We start from the raw sequence: 20,239 nt of genomic DNA on the forward strand, positions 1-20,239 counted from the left end.
CATACAATTTAAAACATGCAGTCTATTCTACAGAAAGGCCAAAGGGCTTTTGGATCATCAAGATCCAGAGATTCCTATACTCTGTATCCTTAGTGTTGTCGTCCCTTCTGATAGCGTCTTCGAAACAGCGCAGTATTTGGCAGAGGAGAAGCCATGAGTTTGCCTGATTTTGCTTGTAGAAGAGGAGTAGGGTCTGCTTTCTCTATCTATTCTCTCTCAAATGTTTTTTGAGAATGCAGGTAGGTACAAAAACAGTTTGGTTACCAACTGGATCCTAAGTGTGAAAAAACACAATTCGCTCGGAAAGATAAGCAAACAGGAGGGCTTCCCAAGCATAAGGAGCATTGCCAAACCTTGCAAAGCCTATTTTTAGACTTGATACAAAGCCAGGGCATTTGGGAGATAGAAGATAAAAAGCATTTCTGCCTAAAGAACGAGTGATTTAAAAAAAGAGGAACCTGATTTTCCACAACTTTTCTGTGTGTGCAATAAATGGCACACTGTCCACAATGACTGGAAGCTCACTTCATTCCATAGCTGAGAACATGAAAATAAACAACCACCAAACACCCCAAACCAAAATCTTATACAGTACAACGGTCTCAAAATCAACACCACAAAAAATCCAGCACAAAACTTTCACCTAATATTGGAGAACTTCCCTTCCAAGTAGGAGGTTACTATTGCTTGCCCTCCGAGGCACTACAGTATCAACATAAAGGTGCAGATACTGTATATTTAATTAATGCAACATAAATACTGATCGTCTAAATGACAAAAAGCACATTTTTTTCCACATCCAACCCTTAATTTAAAAAATGTCAGCTTTATTCTCAGTCACAAAGCATAATACAATGACAATACAGAACACCCCTTTGGTGACACCTACTCAGAATATGTCCCTGTGACTGCAGCATAACGAGCACTCAAAACATCACGAAAATTCTGCTGCATTATGCAACACAAGTTTGGCTGTCTCTATTCCTGGTAAAACAGAGCCTCACCGATGTGACTGCAAAGCCTGAATATCAGCCACAGTCTGAAATACTCCTTGGAAGACCGAATCCTCACTGAACAACATCAATATATTTGACATTAGATTATTACTTTCTAAAATAAATGATCTCCCTCAAATAGAAATGGTGTCAAATTCTTGAAAAATATTCCTCTTTTAAACCTTTTATCTAGAAAGCTTCCAGTGCAAAGAGAATTAAAACATTGTTTTATTGCTAGTAAATATAAAGAACTGCTCACATGGCAAAGAATGTAGTTGTGCCAACCTGAGTTATAAATGAGCTAATACTGAACTTCTAGAGAAAAAAAAATCTATTGCTCAGCCTACCTTGAGCAAATGAAACATGAAAGCAATCTGTATCAACAGATTCCAAATGCAGCTCACTAAGAAGAGCTGCAGAACTGATTCATAAAGCTGGTTCTCTGGTGGTCTGAATGTGATGCAGTAGTTGTTTACAATAGACTGGTGTTCGATGCTTATCTACAGCAACTTCAACTTCTCTCACAAGCAGCTCAGGATATAAAGTGCTTCCTTCTTTCAATACTTCTGTAAAACAAAAATATGGTATAAGAATCATTAGTTGCTTTGTGTTTTTCTATCCACGTTCCCTCAAAGTGGCTGCAGCCTAACCTGGGGGCTGTTGTGCACGTTGAGCAGTCCTGCTGCCGGCTGCCCTTTCATTTGCTGAGGTTCTGTACATTGACATTGGCATGCTGAACACTGAGTCACACACCAATCAATTCCACAGAATCTGAATAGCAAGCTGGGATTTGGTCACATCCTGCAATGGATGCATTCATGTCCTGTTTACTGTCTATGCAGAGTTGTGATGCATCAGAAATGCTGATATTCCCACCCTGGTGAACGCTAGATGAAACATTACATTCTGCATACAGGTGAAAGGTCTGAGCTCCCTATCACCAAAACCCAAAGGAAGGCTCCCAGTGACACCAGCCCACTCAGAGCAGTCTCTCCTTATCAATACTATTTTCATGTAACACTTGAAAACATTTTTTTTAAAGCATTGTTAAAAATACAAATGACTGAAAATCTTACCTAGGACTGCATTTTGGGTATCTGGATCTTGGTCATCCAGGTGTATCAACAGCTCTTGGTACAGAAACTCAATGTGACTTTTCATTGCAGATTTCACATCGCTGTCCTTCAAGCATTTAAACCAGTCAGTTAAGGTGTGAGCAGCGGCCAGTCGTACATCAGCTGATGCATCGTCCAGACGCTTTAAAACCTCTGAAAAGAACACATATGTAACCAAAGGGCACGACCAACAGAGAAGTTATCTTCCCTTTTTGTTTCAAAGCATAAATCTATTTTGTAATCACTGGAATTATTCTCTAGCACTCTACCTAGCTAGCACTATGAATGTCTATTCATTAATTGCAGAAATAGTGCTTCTGTACTCTGTAAAGCACAGTATTTCTGTAAAACATTGCATTTTCAGTGAACAGATGCATCACAGACTACTTGAACAAGCAAGATGCAAAGATGTGCTTTGCTGATGGTCTGTTTATACGTCTCACCAAAATAAAGACGTTTGTTGTTAAGACTTCTGCAGTACTGTGTAACAAAACAGTCATTAAGATGCTCAGTTTGGGAAGGGCAGACTTATTTGTTTACATTTCTGAGAACATAAACCCTGTCACATAGCATAGATTGTACTTCTCCTGACTAATTGTTTAGCAGTATAACATCACCCTAGTAGGCACTGCAGAGAACAGCTCTGTTTCACAGTACAGCACTGTAGATTTGGAGCTGCTTTTTTTTTCCTTTTCCTTTTCAAACCAAATCAAGCCAACAAGTCCTGAACAACAACCTGCTATGTATTCAGGTCTATTTATGGCACAGTGACACAGTTTGCTCTTGGCTCTCTGAAACTCTGCACGGAGAACAATGCGACCACCATTTATATAATGCATTGCTGCTCTGCTTTCACTATAGTTAGAACATTATTTCATACGGTCTAAAGTAAGAAGCAATGCAGATGAACCTCTGGTAAGCCTTGCAGACAGTAACACTGACTGAAGTTCCATCTGGTGGTGTGATGCATAACAACATCAAGAACACTTAACAATCAATCAGTTCCACTCGGGAGGGAGGGCATCTGAAAATGACATCAACGTATCTGCAGCACAACACCTCTGTGACAGGAAAGCCTGCAGCTGAAACGCTAACAGAGCAGGGCCTCACAAGAAGCAGGTGCTGCTGGAGTCATGCTCAGCAACAGCCACTGAGGTTCCAGCACTTTGATTCTCTAAAATGCACACCTATACTTCACACACTTCACGAAGTCTCACCTAACAGTTTAGAGCTACGTCTTCAGGACATTAAATGGGCTCTCACAGACAAAACTGTTGCTAACCATATAGTTTTGTACAACTCTTTTTCCGGTTCCTTAATATCTATAGAATTATTTTATGGAATAAGTACCCGAATAGTTAAAATAAACCAGATAAGAGGATATAGAAAGAGCAGCAGAATATATTTATGGGAATAAAAAAGAAGTCAGCATGAAATCTACCCCTGTTTGGAATTCAAACTGTGTAAAGGCCTTTTTTGCTCCTTACATAGCATTAAAGCCATCACACATCAGTGATATCACACAGACTTGGCATTCCCTAGTCTGTGTTAGTGCTTGCATTGCTAGCAGCCACAGTGAGCCTGCAGGTGAAGCGGACAGCCTGCACAGTGAATGCACCTGTGCTCCACAACACCTGCAGTGTTACAAACAAAACTACTAGGAAGTCTCAGGGAGAAGCAATTGTAACTGTACAGTACAGACACATCTCCTCCAAGCCCCAACTCTTATACGTACCAGGGTAAGTCTTGCCAAGCTGGATTTCATCAAATTGCCTCCCACAGACTTTTAAAATACCACCAACAATGCGGCAACCCATCAGCCGACTGATCTTAGAGTCCTCGTCCATGGCAGCAATAATCTGGGGCATCAACACATCCTTGACTTTTAAGATCTAGGATTAATGAGGAAAGCATAGAAGAACAATAGCAGTTCGGTCAGTTTAAAGCACTGTGCTCATTGCTTATGTAAGTTATTATTTGGTCCGACAGATCCTGGCTTGCCTAATTAAAAAAACAAGTAATTATACCTAATATACCTATATTATACCTAATATACCTATACCTCCTGAAGTTACACTGCTCCATTTTTGCCTGGAAGTAAGCTTGGGAAATAAAAACCTACCAATGTATCACACCGTTCATGAGCACTCAGTACATATGCATATGAGTTTTCTGAAGCTGATTCAAGCTTTAGACTTACCTGCCTTTTTATTAAAAACAAACAAACAAATACAAAATACAAATCCTGGCAAGACTTTCAATAGTTTGGAGCTGAAGCAATTTATGTACAGTAGATGGTGCTCTTATTCTAAAAGGAAGTTTTAAAATAAAGACCATTTCAGTGTAACACTCTGGCACAATTCCTTATTTGTCTTCCACACGGACATTTTCTGTATGTTGATGCAAAAGGACACGACGTCGCCCACCGATAGAGAAAAGCATTTGAACACAACAGCAGCCTCTGATATCTCACATGTGCTTAAGCCCTTTGTTCGATTAAGATCTGTTATTGAGACTGTAAATGTTGAATAACATTTAGCGTGTTCCCAGTGCACCATTTTCAAACACCATTTTTGTGAGCAGCTTCAACCCCCCCGATTCCACCGATCCTCCATCACTATGGCACCTTGCATTTCTTTAAGGACACTCCCTGCCAGCTCTCTGCATCAGTTTCCATAGATACCCCTCAGGTTCCATCTCAGCTCCTCCTGCCCTTTCCAGAAGTCCTTTAGATGATTTTCCCCAACAGCCCCATGGGCTCCAAGGCAACAGACAAGCTGTCACTGCCACGTGCCAGCAGCTCCAGTCCCGGCCATGTCAACACTGCACTGATGATGCTCACAATGCTCAGTGTCAGCACTGCTGTTGTGCCAGGACGAAGCCCTGCAGCATTTTGTGGTGGTGAGCAGAACCCAGCACAGAGCAGGCCCTGGCTCTGCCACCAGGAGCCGTCATACCCTCACTGCTAATCATTTCACTTGTTACTACTCCATTGCAATTAAATAATTATGAAACCTACGCATCTATTTGAAAACATTACAAACTATAAGGATCTTTTTTTCTTCTTTGCCTTTATTTTGTTTTCCTGTGCAAGATTTCAGAGTACATTTGATGAAAAAGAGAATTTACCTCTTCTGGTGCAAGCATCTGGCAGTGAATAAGGGCCCAAAGGCACGACACAGCTGTGGTGCGGATGGCAGCTGCTGTCCTCCCAGCATGCCACTGCAGATTAGGAGCCAGGATGTCTTTTATCACAATCTCCAGGTAGCTAGGGAACAGCCTGCAGCCAAAAATAAGAAAGCAAAATAAAGGCTCATGAGGAAGTGATAAAGAGACTGACAGGATGCAAAAGAGAATTTTCTGCCATAGAAACACAGGCAGAAAAGGAGAAAAAAAGAATCTGTAAAAAAAAAATAATAAATCTTGTCAACATGATTATAACATATGTGATAAGCCCTTCATAACTTAATTTTTTGAGGTAATATGTAAGCAAATACCAGACATGCACAGAAAGGAGAGGCCAGACTTCCTCCCACTTCAGATGATGCCCACGACTCACTGCTTACCTTCTCTCTGTTTCATTTTCTCTGCCTGCGAGGCTGAGATAACGCTCCACGTGAGTGCTGATAGGATTCATTAATATCTGTAAGGCCTTTTGAGACTGCCCAGTGAAAACAATTCACAGTGTGAAAAGTATGAATGCCATTGCTGACACCAGAACTGTGACACTGCAGGGAGCACCCCAGATACGTAGCTTTCCCCTGGTGGAGAAGCCCCATCTGCCTGATCTCTAGGTGGACAACAGAGGCTCCGGCTGTCCACTTCATCCCCATGCCTCACGCAGCAGCTGGCAGCTGCAAAGCACACAGAGCACAGCGCAGTACCTCTCCCTGCTGCTCGACACCTTGTCACAGGAATGCACCTCTGCCACCCATTGCACACAGCTGCAGACGGGAGCCCAGCACCTGGCCGCTGCCTGCTCATCGCGGGAAGGAGCAGCGCACGAGGCATCCGGCCGTGCCTCACGCCCAGCAGGTGGCGCATAGGACTCAGTGATAACAACAAATCTGTATCCCGATAAACACACAGAAATTCGCCAAAAACCTTCGATTTACTATTTTAAATACGTTTCTCAGAGTTCATAATTCCCAATTAGAAAATTGGCTAGAAAAAAATATCATTGATGATCACTATCACTCCAAATCTCCTTTTAGTTCCAAGCAGAGGTCAGTTCCATCAGCATCACGTTAACCGTAACTCTGTGCTGTTTGGGAGAATATTTGTTCTATCACTTTGAAACAGAACTGGGAAAGCAATAGCTGGCAGCTCTCTGACACAATAATGTCAGATTCAAACAAAATTTGATGATCATGCAATGGTGCTTGGTGTAATAACTGAAACCCTTCCTATGTAAACTGTTGTGCAGCTGAACAAATCACTGCCAGCAATGAACATGATTTTGTAGCCAGAACTTACTGTTATTTCACCACACTCTCATCACCATTAAGATGTACCTTTTGCTGCTTCAAATGCAAGTAAATCCTCCTTCTCTCTGCCTTCAAGTCTCACTGTTATAAATGCTTGTAACTTGATGTTAAATATGAGCCAATTCCACGAGAGGACATACAGTGCTTGTGCTATTGGTGCTCAGAGACATCATTTAGTGAAGGGCTGTTAGAGAGTTGGGCGAGTATGGTTGGGTTGTGGTTGGACCTGGTGATCTTTAAGGTCTTTTCCAACCTGAGCAATCCTATGATTCTACGTAGCCCATGCATATAATGATACATAGCTCTGCAAAAAAAAAAAAACCAAACCAAAACCCAAAAATCAAAGCTCTGCTTACCCCTGGGAATTGATGGTCTCATTGGCTTTCTGGAGCAACTCTGATAACACAGTGAAAAGTTTTAAGCGCATCTGGGGATCTTTGTTTGGCTGCAGACACGTCTTAAGAATGAGAATAAAGTCATGGAGAGCTTCACCTATGACAGGACCTAGAAAACAAACACGTAAGAATACAATCAATTTCTATTCAGATGGTTCATACAGAAGCACTTTAAAATGTGTAATATGCCTGGTGTTAAAACAGCATTTAACTTTGCACTCACAGGAAATGCCATGTTTGAAAGGTCAGCCTCAAAACTTGTGTAACAAAATGACTGCAGCCTTATTATTTCTCCATGTTTACATAAAGCTCCTTTGCATTTGACAAGAGAATCTAAAATGCAGTGAATTTTTACAAGCTACTATTTGAAGCAAAAATATTTTCCAAATTCATGCTCTGAACTATTAACATTTTCACCTCCTCTGATGAATTCTTTTTTATCACTAACCAAGAAGCTAAGAAATAAGCCCCTAGCTGTCAGCCCAACACGGGAAGAAGTGATTTGGTCAGAGGAAGGTGCTGCCCATCTCCTTGGCAACGATTCATATCTGCATGGTTTTTAAGAGGAAGACACTTGGACCACCGACTTGCTTTATTCTGTGAGCTGCTTGCTGTGGAATGCTGCTTGCTATGAACTACCTTCCCCTAGAAACTTCTCCAGTTCACTTTCCTGTGATACACATCCACTCAAGTCCCATCACTCAGAACCTGCACAGGAACAGACACAACACCCGGGCCTTTCTGGTGACCAGAAGGTTCTTCACACGTGAAACACACAGACTGAACCGTTCACCATTCTCAATAGCATTTAGTAGTATCTGGAAATGCAGTGACTAATTAAAAATAAAATAAATCTCCAACGTCTAGACTTAGGCAATACGGGGTGAATGTTAAGCTGCAGTTTGCTAAATTTCCATGTCAACAAGTAGGTCTTTATTTTCTTAACATTTATTTGAGATATATTAATTCATGTGAGTTTTGGGGCATTCTTAGGACACTTATTATATCATACTGATAACACCAAATCCAACAGATGGGAAATAAACAAAATAATCTACACTGCTAGTTTCAGAGTAAGCACACATTCCTGAAAAGCAGCAAAAACTGAGACACTGGAAATGAGTAAGCCTGATTACACTGATTAAAAAGCAGCATTCTGTGTGGGAATGATAAGAGAGAAAAAGAAAAACAAACAAACAAGCAGATTAGCCCTAGGAGCTGCTGTGTTAGACAGAAAACCCAGACAACAGCAAATAACCAGCATGGGGGGCAAGTCAAAACGTCTGCCCAGACATTTTATGATTTATTTGCCACTAAGGAGAAGCCAGACGACTGTCTAGGAGTTCCTCAGTCATGGGAAGGGGAATGCAAGCATGCAGGGAAGTTCGCTTCTCAGAGCTTGCAGTGAAAAAACTTCTTGTTCATTCCACAAATAAGAAAAGGACTTCAGCCTTGAACCGTGAGAGCGCGTGCTTGATTTATCAAGTCGCCTGCAATGCACTGTGAGGAATAAAGGAAGGCTGCCTTCCAACACCACACTGGGGTTAGAGAGCTTTCTTCCCAGATTTCAGATGGCGGAGGCTCCCTGCAGCCGATGGGTGCTTTTGGAATTGGAGCTGCCTGCACATTTTCATTTTTGCTTTTCATCATTCTTGCAGAGGTTCTGAATACCACATTATTCATTGTAAAGTGCCACGTGTCTGCAGGCTACCGAGATTATTACTTTGTCACTCCATTTTTAAGAACTGGATGGGCTATCACAGCACTAAATAAGTCATACCTGAATGAGTCGCAATGACATCTAACTGTAATATTTCTGGAGAATAACAGGTCCAGCTGTCGTGTGACACTGAGACCCATTCCAGAAGCTGAAGGATATGCTGTCTGTAGAGGTAAAGAAAACCATCCAACTGCTGCACTTCAGCTAATGAACACATTGCTTCTTCCGCCTGTTAAGAAAAGAGAGGCGAGATACTTCATCTTAACTGGGGTGATGTTTGAAAAACAGGTCAACCTTTGAAACTCTGTTTATACCACAAGAAAGGGAAGGGATTCCCACAGTTGCAATTTGGATGATCAAGCCCAATGCACACAGTGTTGGCCTATAATAAATCCTGTAATTCTGACTTTAAAACAAATATTTGTCCTGATCTCAGAGCAAAACTGTAAGGAACACAGCAGTGCAGGACCAAAATTGAAGCATCTCTGATCCATTTGAAAAGCTATCCAAAACCTAACCAAGCCATGAAACCAGTCATATTCATTTCAGCAATGCAGTGATTTTCTCTCAGCTTAACAATGCTTTAAACATCTACGTAAAGGCAATTTCCCACACAGACATCCAGGCCTACGGCAGCTACCAAAACTACTGCCACTACTGCTCAGACAGGGCAAGGAATTCCCTCCTCTCCTCCTGCTTTTGTGTTTTGCTTTTTCTCCTTTCAAACTTTAAAGAGGCAAAAAGCCATGTAGAAGTTGTTGCAGGCACAGATGAGGAGCGTGCTGAAAGCACTGCCTACAGCACCACTGATTTCAGCAGACAGTGAGCCAAGAATAGGAGCCAGGCATGGTTGGGAACCCCAGTAAGGAGCAGCACATCCTCAGCATGGCCATCAGTTCCAGCAGGGAATGCTGCAGCACAGTGCTGTGAGTGACACTGTTTGACTTTATGAGGTGCAGCAGGACCACAACATCACAGCCATCTCTCTACTGGTTTTGAACTGAACTCCACCACACGCGTCAGCTAAAGCACGCCAAGGACCATTGGAGTGTTGCTGGCTAATAACTTGCCAGACAAAGGTGTTATTATGAAAGATCCAGATGTGGAGAAAATAAATGAGATTTTTAAAATAAGCCAATCAATCCGGATTTGCTAGGAACAAAGGTTATTCATAAAGCAGCTTTGCCTGCCTCAACACAGTGAATTTTTCTTTCTGGGAGCGTTCTATGAGCCAGTCAAAACAAAACAGAATAACCTGGATGTAAAATACTCATTTATCTGTGAATAAATTGGAAGATGTTATATGACAGAATGTGTCAAGAGAGAAACCATTCTCCATTCCCCCCCATCCACAACACCTTTTGTTCCTTATTAAACAAAGGAGGCACAAAACAATGCTTCTTTCAGAGGTGATTTAAAATAAACTATTAACTGGTTTCACATGTGCAACTGAAAAAATTGGAGAGAAATCAAATATGCCAGCAGATTGTTGTGCATCTTCTCATTCAGAAGTGTCTGGTAGTCAATAAAAAGAATAGCAAGGGTGATTTTCTTTCATATATTTGAAAACAAGCAAGTTTAACAATGCGTTACTTTCATGCTAGTAATCAACACACACCCAGACAAGAACTGAGACAGCATAGGATACTGATAACAAAAAGAAGCCTTACCTTTAGGTCACCAGTTACAGCACTGACAAGCTCAAAACATGCCTGACTGACTGTAACATCTGACTTAGCTTCAGCCTATTGGGGGCTGTAAACCATCCCCCTCATCACAGTTCCTCAGTGCTCAGTTGGTGGTCCTGATCTCTTCCCTTAGCCCCGGGCAACTAGAAACACTGGGGGCTGCAAAGCCGAAGGGCCAAGAATCACAAGTGGGAAGAGCACAGATGTGCATCAGTCACATCAGCTGCAGCCTCCGCTATCGCTCTGCTCTGCTGTCTCCTTATCTGAACTGAAATTCTATAATGCAAATCTTGTCATTGCTTTTTACTCTCAAAATCTTTTGACCCTGAACGCAAGAACAGCAACAGGGGAGAAAAGCAAAAAGCAGCAAGCTGGATTCTCTTTGGTGACAAACTTATATGTTGCAATTATGTGAGCTTGTCGCCAGATACTCTATTTGTGTAACTGAACTAAAGGCTAACGAGAAAAAAGATTCTCATCCAAAGTCCTGTCAGCTTTAAAAATCAACTGTGACTGCAGGAACATCCTAAACCTTTAATAATCTTGAGAGATAAAATTTTGTTGATGAAAATCAGGATTTACCTCCATGAAACAGCTTCCTTTGCAGGAGGATGAATTCACATTGCTAACTTTACAGACCACTTAAGGGCTAAACAGACAAGATACTGGAAAAGATATCAGATCAATCTGAGGTTTACGTGGACAGATATTCTGTTAAAAAAACAAATAGAAAAACCACAAGGCCAATAAATGAAATAAAATAAATCCTGTTCTCTCACTGGCTCTCCACAAGACAGATCTTCATGCTGTACCTCTTTGTCCTACAAAGTATTTTTAATACTTGTTCTGTTTTACCTCTTTCAGAGCAGTTTTCTAAGTGTGTGCCTCATTAGAGGCAGCCTTTCAGCTGGGGGCCATAAATACTGATGGTGCACAGGCCTCTGGAATAGCATGCCTGGGAGCAAGAGCAAAGGCAGTAGAATAGCCATCACATTTAAGAAGCACATTTGAAGACAGACAACTTGGATGGGTCGTGATTATACTACATGAGGAAGGCTTGCTGATTTATTTAGCTTGGGGAAGTAAGAGGAAGAGAAGAATAAGGGGGTGAGAAAATGTGTAGCCCAAAAGCTCATCTATTATCAGGGCATCTACAGATGCCCTTTGCTTTAAAGCATTCCTGCAATAACATTTAAGCTTTTAGTTCTGGTCAGGGGCAAAAAGTTCAACTACTGTAAAATCAGTCAGATGTGTGTTTAGAGAGAGAGAAAAAAAAAAAGTATTGATTTCATTATTATTGATAACAATATAATTAATAAAAATAATAGTAATGCTAGTCCCACTTTCACTCCTGCATAATCTCAAACACTAAAAAGAATTTACCCCATGTAAAGGTTCTCTTGGTTGTCATTAAGAGTCAGTAAGAGATGCACAACAGAGCCAGAGTTAAGCTCAGGCAATAGCAAATAATTTCAATCTGTACCAATCTCAGTGAAGGATTTCTGTGGTTTAAATTCTAACAGCCACACAAAAAACTATGGCTCTGTTTAGACAAAGCACTTTATCAACATCAGAATAAGGAAATACAGCATGCTAAAACAGTCTGTATCTTACCTTCTCTTTAAGGTGCTGAGAACTTGGTACTGCCATCACTGTCACCAAAACTTTCATGAGCTGCAAGCAAATTTCTTGGCAGTCTTCCTGGCATACCTCGATCAATGCTTGTACACAGCAAAGCAATTGCTCCATGTAAAGGACCTTTATTAAATAAAAGCATATATTTATTGTGTTCATTAGAAAATATTCTCCTTAAGAGCGAGATAAGAGAAGTGATAATAACAAAAACTGAGTGCTGTGGAGTCTTCTAAATTAGCCACATCAATCACTCGATGCTGGTTCTCTTGGTGACCTACGTTCTACTTCCTACAGAACGCAGCATAATCTTCCTGCCTTGTCCTGGCAACAAACTCAGTGATCCTGCTCCTAACCTCACAACCGCTCCATTGCAAATAAAAACATCAAAGCATTTTGCTGTGCTTACAGGTAGCACTTTCTCATTCTGAAGAGCAATCTGTTAATTAATAACATCTATTATAACTTTTTCAAATATTATTCCATGTCTGACTATTTCAACTGAACAGTAATGGTTAAATGCATAAAACAAGAAAACCTGAGTGTCTGCTTTTATCTTTGCCACTTTATCTCGTTTGCTGCAATATAATGCCTGTTATCTTGATCCAACTGATGTCAGTGGAAGTCAATATTCTTGTCAGTTAGCCTGCAGTAACTTCTATGATAAAGTGCACTTGATATTCCATGAAGCTGTCAGACTACACTCAACTAACAGAAGGGGCCATTGTTATAAATTTATTACCAAAAATAAATCAAGTCTAGAAATAGTTTAGCTATCCATGCTATTAATCTCATGGACACAGTCAATCCTTAGCTAAACAATGTCTGTGCAGCATTTGCTCTCTATTTTAGAGATAGATTGTTTCCAAAACCATAGGTTAGAACAATTTCACAATTCCACCAACTGCTGCGACTCAGATGAATGCGCCTTCTGTACGCCGCTGCGTGGAAATGCTGAGCGTCAGACCTGCAAGCAGTTCTGCAGATACACCTCAGGGAATTGCTATTTGAGCAATCAGGTTGTAGTGCTTCCAGTTATGTGAGTTCCTAATCATCCCAGGCTTCACGGAGATTAAGGTTAATTCTCTGCATCACTGGTGTATATTCCATTAGGGAAGAAACCTAGAATAACTCCACATGTGTATCTTACATTGGCTCAGAAAGATAATTATGCCAGATTCAGTCTACACACATGAATAACTTTTGTAAAGGGACTTTTGAATCTCATGAAGACACAATTTTCTGAAGGCAGCAGTGCAGCCTTTTTTGGTCATCTTAAGAACAAAGGCCAAAAAACTTGTGTTGCAGTGAAAGGCCAGGACTGCATTTGTGGGGGAGGTGGTGAGGATTCCTTGCAGATCTATTTCCACATCTGGGCAAGTGTGGAGGAGAAAAAAAAGAAGAGTAAGATAAAAAAATAATAATTATAATCCTAGAATCATTCTCCTTTGCACACTGAAGAGAAGCTCTCCTGTCCTTATATAGCAACTGATGAATATTCTTCAGATGGCAGAATGGCTCAGCCATTACCAAAGGTCCATTTGAGAAGAGATTTCTAATTTACAAAGGCCTCCTTGCTAGAATCTTAATGAAACTTACTGAGAAGCAACCAAGCTGAACAGAATACAGAACATGCTCTTAAATGTACAGGTAAGCAGCATACTGCTGTCTTCTTTTTAAAACAGAAAACAGTACACAAATTAATACAAAACAAAAATAAGAAATGACACGAAAAGGGAATCTTTCCTGGGAAGCCAACATACCAGTCTCTGTGGCCTGTGAAAGCTGTCCATTGCTGATGATTAAAACACATTATCTTGTGTGGACTGAGAACACAAAGAATTTCAAAGCATGGGTTGAATTCTGGCTCTGGACTGGCCAATGGAGAATGCTGTTTGTACAGCGCATTCTGAACAACCTCTTCTTTCCTCCTCACACCTCTCCATTTTTCCCCCACAATATGAAGCATCCTACATCAGCTCTGGAACTTGAATCCACATCTGCTAAGGGGACGAACTGCCAGCAGTTTTTTGGGAATAGTTTGATCAGGAGACCACAACTAGGAGAATATAAGGAGTCTTGGGAAAGACATGTAAACTCCTGTCTTAGTCTCAGACACGTTAAGATACATCCTGAGACAGAGTGGGTTGGGAGCGCACAGGAAAGGTAAGGGAGGACTTAAGGAGAACAAATGAAGAAGCGAGTTCAAGAAGCACGGTGTCACGTTTCCCTAAATCCTTACCTCCTCAGATTGCTGACAAACTCCAGCCTGTGACAGCGTGCCGCCAAGATCGCTCAAATGAGGCTGCAAGATTTTTTTGGGGCTACCTCGAATCACTGCAGCAAGAACCATTAAACAAGACGGCCTAGGTGTTATCTCAAGGGCTGATGTGATTAATCTCAAAGACACTTTAGGACTGACAAACGTTCCAATCAATTCTGCTGCCTTCACACACTGGAAAAGAAAAGAACATTAGCTGTAGAGGATTCTTCTGGAAACACAAAGACCATTCAGTACATCATTGGGATTTTTCTTTTTATGATTCCAGCTGTTACTCTAAAAGCTGCAGCAGTTGCCTTGTAGGCCTTTTCCACACACTCAGGAATTGTTATACGCGTGAAGAAATTTTCTTGACACGTGTTCAGTAAACACATACTAAGGTATGCAAGCACCCTGCTTGGCCTCAAACCTCCATGTGAAAGTAACGTACAGAAATGAAGTGTACAGCTTGCAGTGTAATTAAGTCTCAAGCTCAAAATAACCAGATGTTGCAGATTTGCTGGTTTCAAGTCTTTCTCCAAATGCTGTCCTCAGGCACGTGCTCTCCATGCACCCACTCATTCAAAGCATCAACAATAAATCCATCAATGGGATTTTTTGCTATTGTACTGTATTTTGGCAGTGATGTGACTGATTTGGCTTACTGTGGAAGCACTGCCATGGAGCTGCTCACTGCTTGCTATCTCTCCTTTAGCAGAAAGGGCTGAAATCCATTCCCCATTACACTTGTGCACTTTGATCCCATCTCTGCCTGCAAAGCACGCTGTTCTTACGTGACGTACCAGCACATCAAGCCTTACTGATGCCTGACCCCAATCAGGTGCATTACACAGACACACTTTACACCGTGCAACAGGAACATTTCCTCCTAATTTCTTCATTCAGCAGTTGGCTCATTTCCCCAAACACAAAAGCTTACTTCCCTTTATATATGTCACTCCCACTCTAGTGATTTAGCCACGTATGTTCAATTGAACCTGATTAAAATTTGAATCAATTCAGGAAAAATGAAGGGAGAGAAACAACAACTGGTATTGAGACAGAGTATAAAGCTAACAAAAAGAAACTGCAAAGCAAAAACAGACTCGAAGAAGAATCATTTCAGACATGGATTTCTCAGTCTGCATATGGCTAAACTCACAGTGGGAATGAAAAGAAAACCTTGACTTGGGAAATCCATTCTATTTAACATCAGTTGGACTACTTGCATCCAGTGAGTGGAAAATATTCTTCCAATTCCCCAAGGCAATTCCATTTGCAGCTCTGAATTAACTTACGTGATGCTTTTGTTATACGTATGCTGTCTTGCTTGTGTAGAAAAATGAACAGATCTTCTCTAAAAATTGTAAAGACAGTTTGTATTGGCTGTCTGGCCTCTGAGAAATCCATCTAGTCCTTTCAGTGACATAAATTTTATTGTCTTATTATTGAACCAAGCCTTGAGAGCAACAACTGATAGACTATTAGATAAAAATGTTACTAATTATTCCTTGCAAAAAGGTTAGGAGTTTTAAGTACAATGACTGCAGGTACGGCGTGGAACAAGGTGGGTTATGCAGCAGGGGGAGATGATCAATTGAACCTGAACGGGCATGACCTGCACACGTTTCTAAATGGAAACTGTTGCCACAAGGCTTTTACACTTTAATCTGCTTATGATTTTTATGGAGATCATTTCTGAAGCTTCGTGGAGCTGGCTTATAAACCAAACAGTATTTAAATAATTTTATTATCGGTCTTCAGACCAACCATACAAGAACGCATTGATTTTAACATAGTAATTAAATACAATTTATCCATATTTTTAACACCCATTAAAAGCTGATCCTGATGTCACGGGGAAGCTGCAGTGACCCACGGTACTGCCATCCCTCACACAGTGCACCAGGCACACACACACACGAGTGTCTTCATGAAGCATGTAGCAGATACTTACATTCCTAACCACCTCGCTTTCTTCATCCAAGCACGCTTGATACAAAGTTCTGAGAAGCAGCTCCATGTGCTGTGTTATGTGGTCCTCTGCATGCAGCAGTAACACATACAGAAGCTGGGATGCTTTCACTCTCGTGCTTTCAACCCAGTCTGTTAGATCACGGCAGAGAGCTGGAAGGACTTTGGAGAGGTTCCTTGACACGAGTTCCCGACACCCCAGTCCTGGTCGGGTCACTGGAGAGGGAAAACAAACCCACACATTATTCACAAGACAATGACAGCCATGTGGAAGGAAAAGCCTCGGAAGAGTTTAGAGACTCCAAGATGAGCTCTGGGGATCTGCTTCACTGTGGAAGAAGATATTCCAAATGCTGCTGAGGATTTTACATGTGCAAGTAGAATTTCTTTAATAGATACTGCAAAATTCTTAATTCCACACCACTCTGTAAATGTACATATATTTCTTACTACAAAGTGGCTTAAAGTTTATGCTTTAAAGTGTTTAAAGAAGGAAGAAAACGTACAAGAGTATGGCACAGTGCCCTCTTTGGAAAATGCTGCCTAACAACTTCCGTGATTTCCTTTTGTTTTGACAGCATAAATGCCATTTAAAGAATTAATTGAGGCCATCAAATAGAAGGACTCTTCTGTGCAATCTCTGTGGAATCACTAAGTTTGGAAGGGGGAAAAAAAAGGCAATTGCTCTCAGGTCGTACACTTTTTTCCCCCCCTTTTAAATGCAAGTTCTCCAGAGAGAACAGTGCTGAGCCAATCCTCCTCAGCACCACCCACCTGGAAAATCCCTACTTTCTGTGCAATACTCACCTCCTTTGGGATAATGAGATGGTGGAACACTAAAATCCATCTTATCCTTCAGATCTTCTTCGTTCTCCTTCTCCCACTGCAAGCCTATCTTTTCCCAATAAGTCCAAGCTAGTGTCCTAGGCTCAAAATAAAATAAAAATCATGACCCCCACAGGAAAACATCTTAAAATGAGACTTTTGGAAATTATGACTTCTTGAATTCATTTGGAAGAATTGGAAGCAGTGGGAAGAGCTGATGCTGATGAACACTTCTTCTAGAGGGTAATCCCAGCTCTGCCTCTCTTACCATTTCCCTCCTCAAACGAACATGTCACCAGAGGTTACACTGTCAGGAGTAGGTTTACAAATGTTTACTTTTCTTCCAAATAATTTATCTGTAAACATAGAAATACTTCCACACAGAGGAAAGGGAGGGAGAAAAAAAGAAAAGAAAAATCCAAAGTATTCTGCTTACGTATTTTCAGGAATGTCATCAGCAATGCTGCTGAGTAACAGAGGGATCAACTTGTGAAAATAGGAGTATCTGTCCCGGAGGTGCAACAGCCATTCCCCAACCACAGTTGTTACAGCCTGACGAACCTGCGTGGATTAAAAATGAGGGAACAAAAAAATAATTCACTTTTAAAAAGTCAGGTAAATGCTTCAAAAGATAGAAAGTATAAAAAATTGCTTTTGGTAGCTAAGATTTGGTATCTAGTGCAGGAACAGTCTGTGATAATGAGAAGAGCAGAGGATCTCCTCACTTGCAGCATCTCAGCACGACCCCGTGCTCCCCCTTGTGTTCTCTCTCTGACTCGGCCTTAGAAGAAGTACTGCACAAACACACTTGTGCTTTGTATCTCTCTGAGAACATGAGAAATGTACATTTCTTTCGAATTTGCACTTTTCCAGCCATTCTCTAGGAGACAATTTTATCCATTTACTGTAATGGAAACCAAAGTTAAGTATTTGAATGCACCCACTCAAAAAATGAATTATTTATGATTACATAGCACATTTACAAAGGACTACTGCAATTGCTTTTTATGAAGGAACCCAAACTGTCTTTGTTAAACATCTAAAAAACCACAGAACAAAATCCTGGAGAGATCTGCCAGAAGAATTTAGACAGAACTGGAGGCCTCCTTTAACATTAAGGTGCCTACACACTACAACAGCATGCAGAACCAGACAGCAGTGGAACAGGCCATCCACCTGCTTTTGGATAGTCCACAGCTGACTGGGCCCATATGTGACAAGCTTACATACCTTAAATGGATGCATGAATGCTGAAAATCAATGGGAAAAACAAATAGAAAGCTAGATTTAAAATAACACCCCCTGATCCCTCACAAAAAAAGAAGAAAATTGACACCTTGGGAATCTCATCAAATAACCGTTGGGCCAGATGAGACAGAACATCATCCACAGACTTCCCATTTCCAAACTGTATCACTGCTCCAGTAGCCTGAATTACATCCACACGAACTCTGTAGTGCTGGTGTGAAATTGTTTGCATTAAGGGCTTTATCAGAGATTCCGACTGCATGTGGAAGTGCTCTGTTAGGAGAGAGACAGAAACTTCAAGTGCTCCATTCTCTACAGGGGCCACACATTTTGAGCAGGGTGATTTCTGCAGCACTGTGAGCAGCAAGCTGATGTTTACATTATATTGGAGCTGAATGTCAGCCCACAAGCACTGCTCCCCCACTGAAACATCGTCACCCACACGCCATAACTGATCATGGAATCATAGAATTGTTTAAGAGTTGGAAGGCACTCTTCAAGGTCATCAAGTCCAACTTCCCTGCACCGAGCAGGGAAACCACAGCTCCATCAGTACTCAGATTCTGTCCCCTGAGCTTGGGAGTCTGCAGGGACACAGCACTGCCACCACTCTGGGCACCCTGTACCAACACCTCACTACCCTTAGCATAAAAAACTTTTTCTTTATAACCAATCTAAATGCGCCCTGTTTTAGTTTGAAACCATTTCCCCTTGTCCTATCACACAGACCCTGCTAAAGAGTCTGTTCCCTTCTTTCTTACAGCCCATTCAGATACTGAAGGCTGCTCTCAGGTTTCCCCGGAGCTCTCCCTTTTCCACGCTGCACAGCCCCAGCTTTCTCAGCCTGTCCTTATAGGAGATGTGTTCCATCCCACAGGTCATTTTTATGGCCTTCCTCTGGTTCACATCTGTGTTGCACCGAGCACTCCCCATGTGGATGCAGTACTCCAGGTGAGGGCTCACAGCACAGAGCAGAGGGGCAGGGTCACCTTCTCACCCCGCTGGCCGCACCTTCGATGCAGCCCAGTGTAAGGCTGGTTCTCCGGGCTGGGAGGCACAGTGCTGGTTCACGCCCAACCCGCATCCACCAGTGGATATCTCTGGTACACTTCTTCACCGGATCCCCCTCGAGGCTGATGAAGCGCTCCTGTGAGGCCGTGCACAACGTATTTCTCTTCCCTGCTGCTGGCTGCATCCCCACAGACTCCGGCCCCAGCCTGGCCCCCCCGGGACAGCGCATCTCACGGCACTCCGCGATCCCTCCCGCGCCGCCCCCGAGCCTCACCTGGCACGGCCTGGGCGCAGGCCACGGCGCACCCGCAGCCCTCCCGCCTGACCTCGGCGTAGTGGTCGAGGAGTGCGGCCTGCAGGATGCCGACCACATCGGACAGGTACGGGGCCACGTCGGCCCCGCCGCGCCGCAGCAGCAGCCCCAGCAGCTGGAGTAGGCCGAGGCGCAGCTCCTCGCACGGCTCGGCGCCGAGGCGCTGCGCCAGGACGGGCAGCAGGACGGGCAGCGCCTCGCCGGGCCGCTCGCAGCGGCTCAGGCCGTGCAGGAGGAGCTGCAGGGCGAGCTCCCGGCACCGCTCCGCCGCGTCCCCCGCCAGGCAGCGCGCCAGCGGCCGCACCAGCTGAGCCTCGAAAACCTCCCGCGCCGCCTCCGACGAGAGCGGCCGTTCCTGCACCTCGACCCGGATGGCCTCCAGAGCCCGCAGCCGAGCCGCCCGGCCGCACTCGGGGCCCTGCAGACAGCTCAGGGGCCGGCTCAGGGCCTGCGCCAGCTCGGCCGCCCCGCACGCCGCCATGCCGCCCCGGCGATACGGAAGCGCGGCACCGTTGCTAAGGACGCGGCACGCTTTACGACGGCGGGAAACGCTTTACGGCCACGCCGGGTGCGCTT

General features: G+C 42.8%; 1 protein-coding gene across 1 annotated transcript; it reads right to left on the reverse strand.

Annotated features, from left to right (window-relative positions):
* Nucleotides 1–806: 806 nt before the first annotated feature.
* DNAAF5 (dynein axonemal assembly factor 5) lies at nt 807–20,180 on the reverse strand. Its single transcript, XM_048961471.1, has 13 exons — nt 19,625–20,180; nt 18,428–18,612; nt 17,528–17,652; nt 17,074–17,189; nt 16,250–16,482; nt 14,275–14,487; nt 12,015–12,158; nt 8,773–8,941; nt 6,954–7,101; nt 5,240–5,390; nt 3,846–4,002; nt 2,072–2,263; nt 807–1,561 (listed from the first exon to the last, which is right to left on the reverse strand). Exons 1-13 carry the CDS (start codon nt 20,142–20,144, stop codon nt 1,422–1,424), a joined length of 2,493 nt encoding a protein of 830 aa, XP_048817428.1. The 5' UTR covers nt 20,145–20,180; the 3' UTR covers nt 807–1,421.
* Nucleotides 20,181–20,239: the final 59 nt, after the last annotated feature.

Source organism: Lagopus muta, chromosome 15, assembly GCF_023343835.1.
Source record: "Lagopus muta isolate bLagMut1 chromosome 15, bLagMut1 primary, whole genome shotgun sequence".
Taxonomy (NCBI): Eukaryota; Metazoa; Chordata; class Aves; order Galliformes; family Phasianidae; genus Lagopus; species Lagopus muta.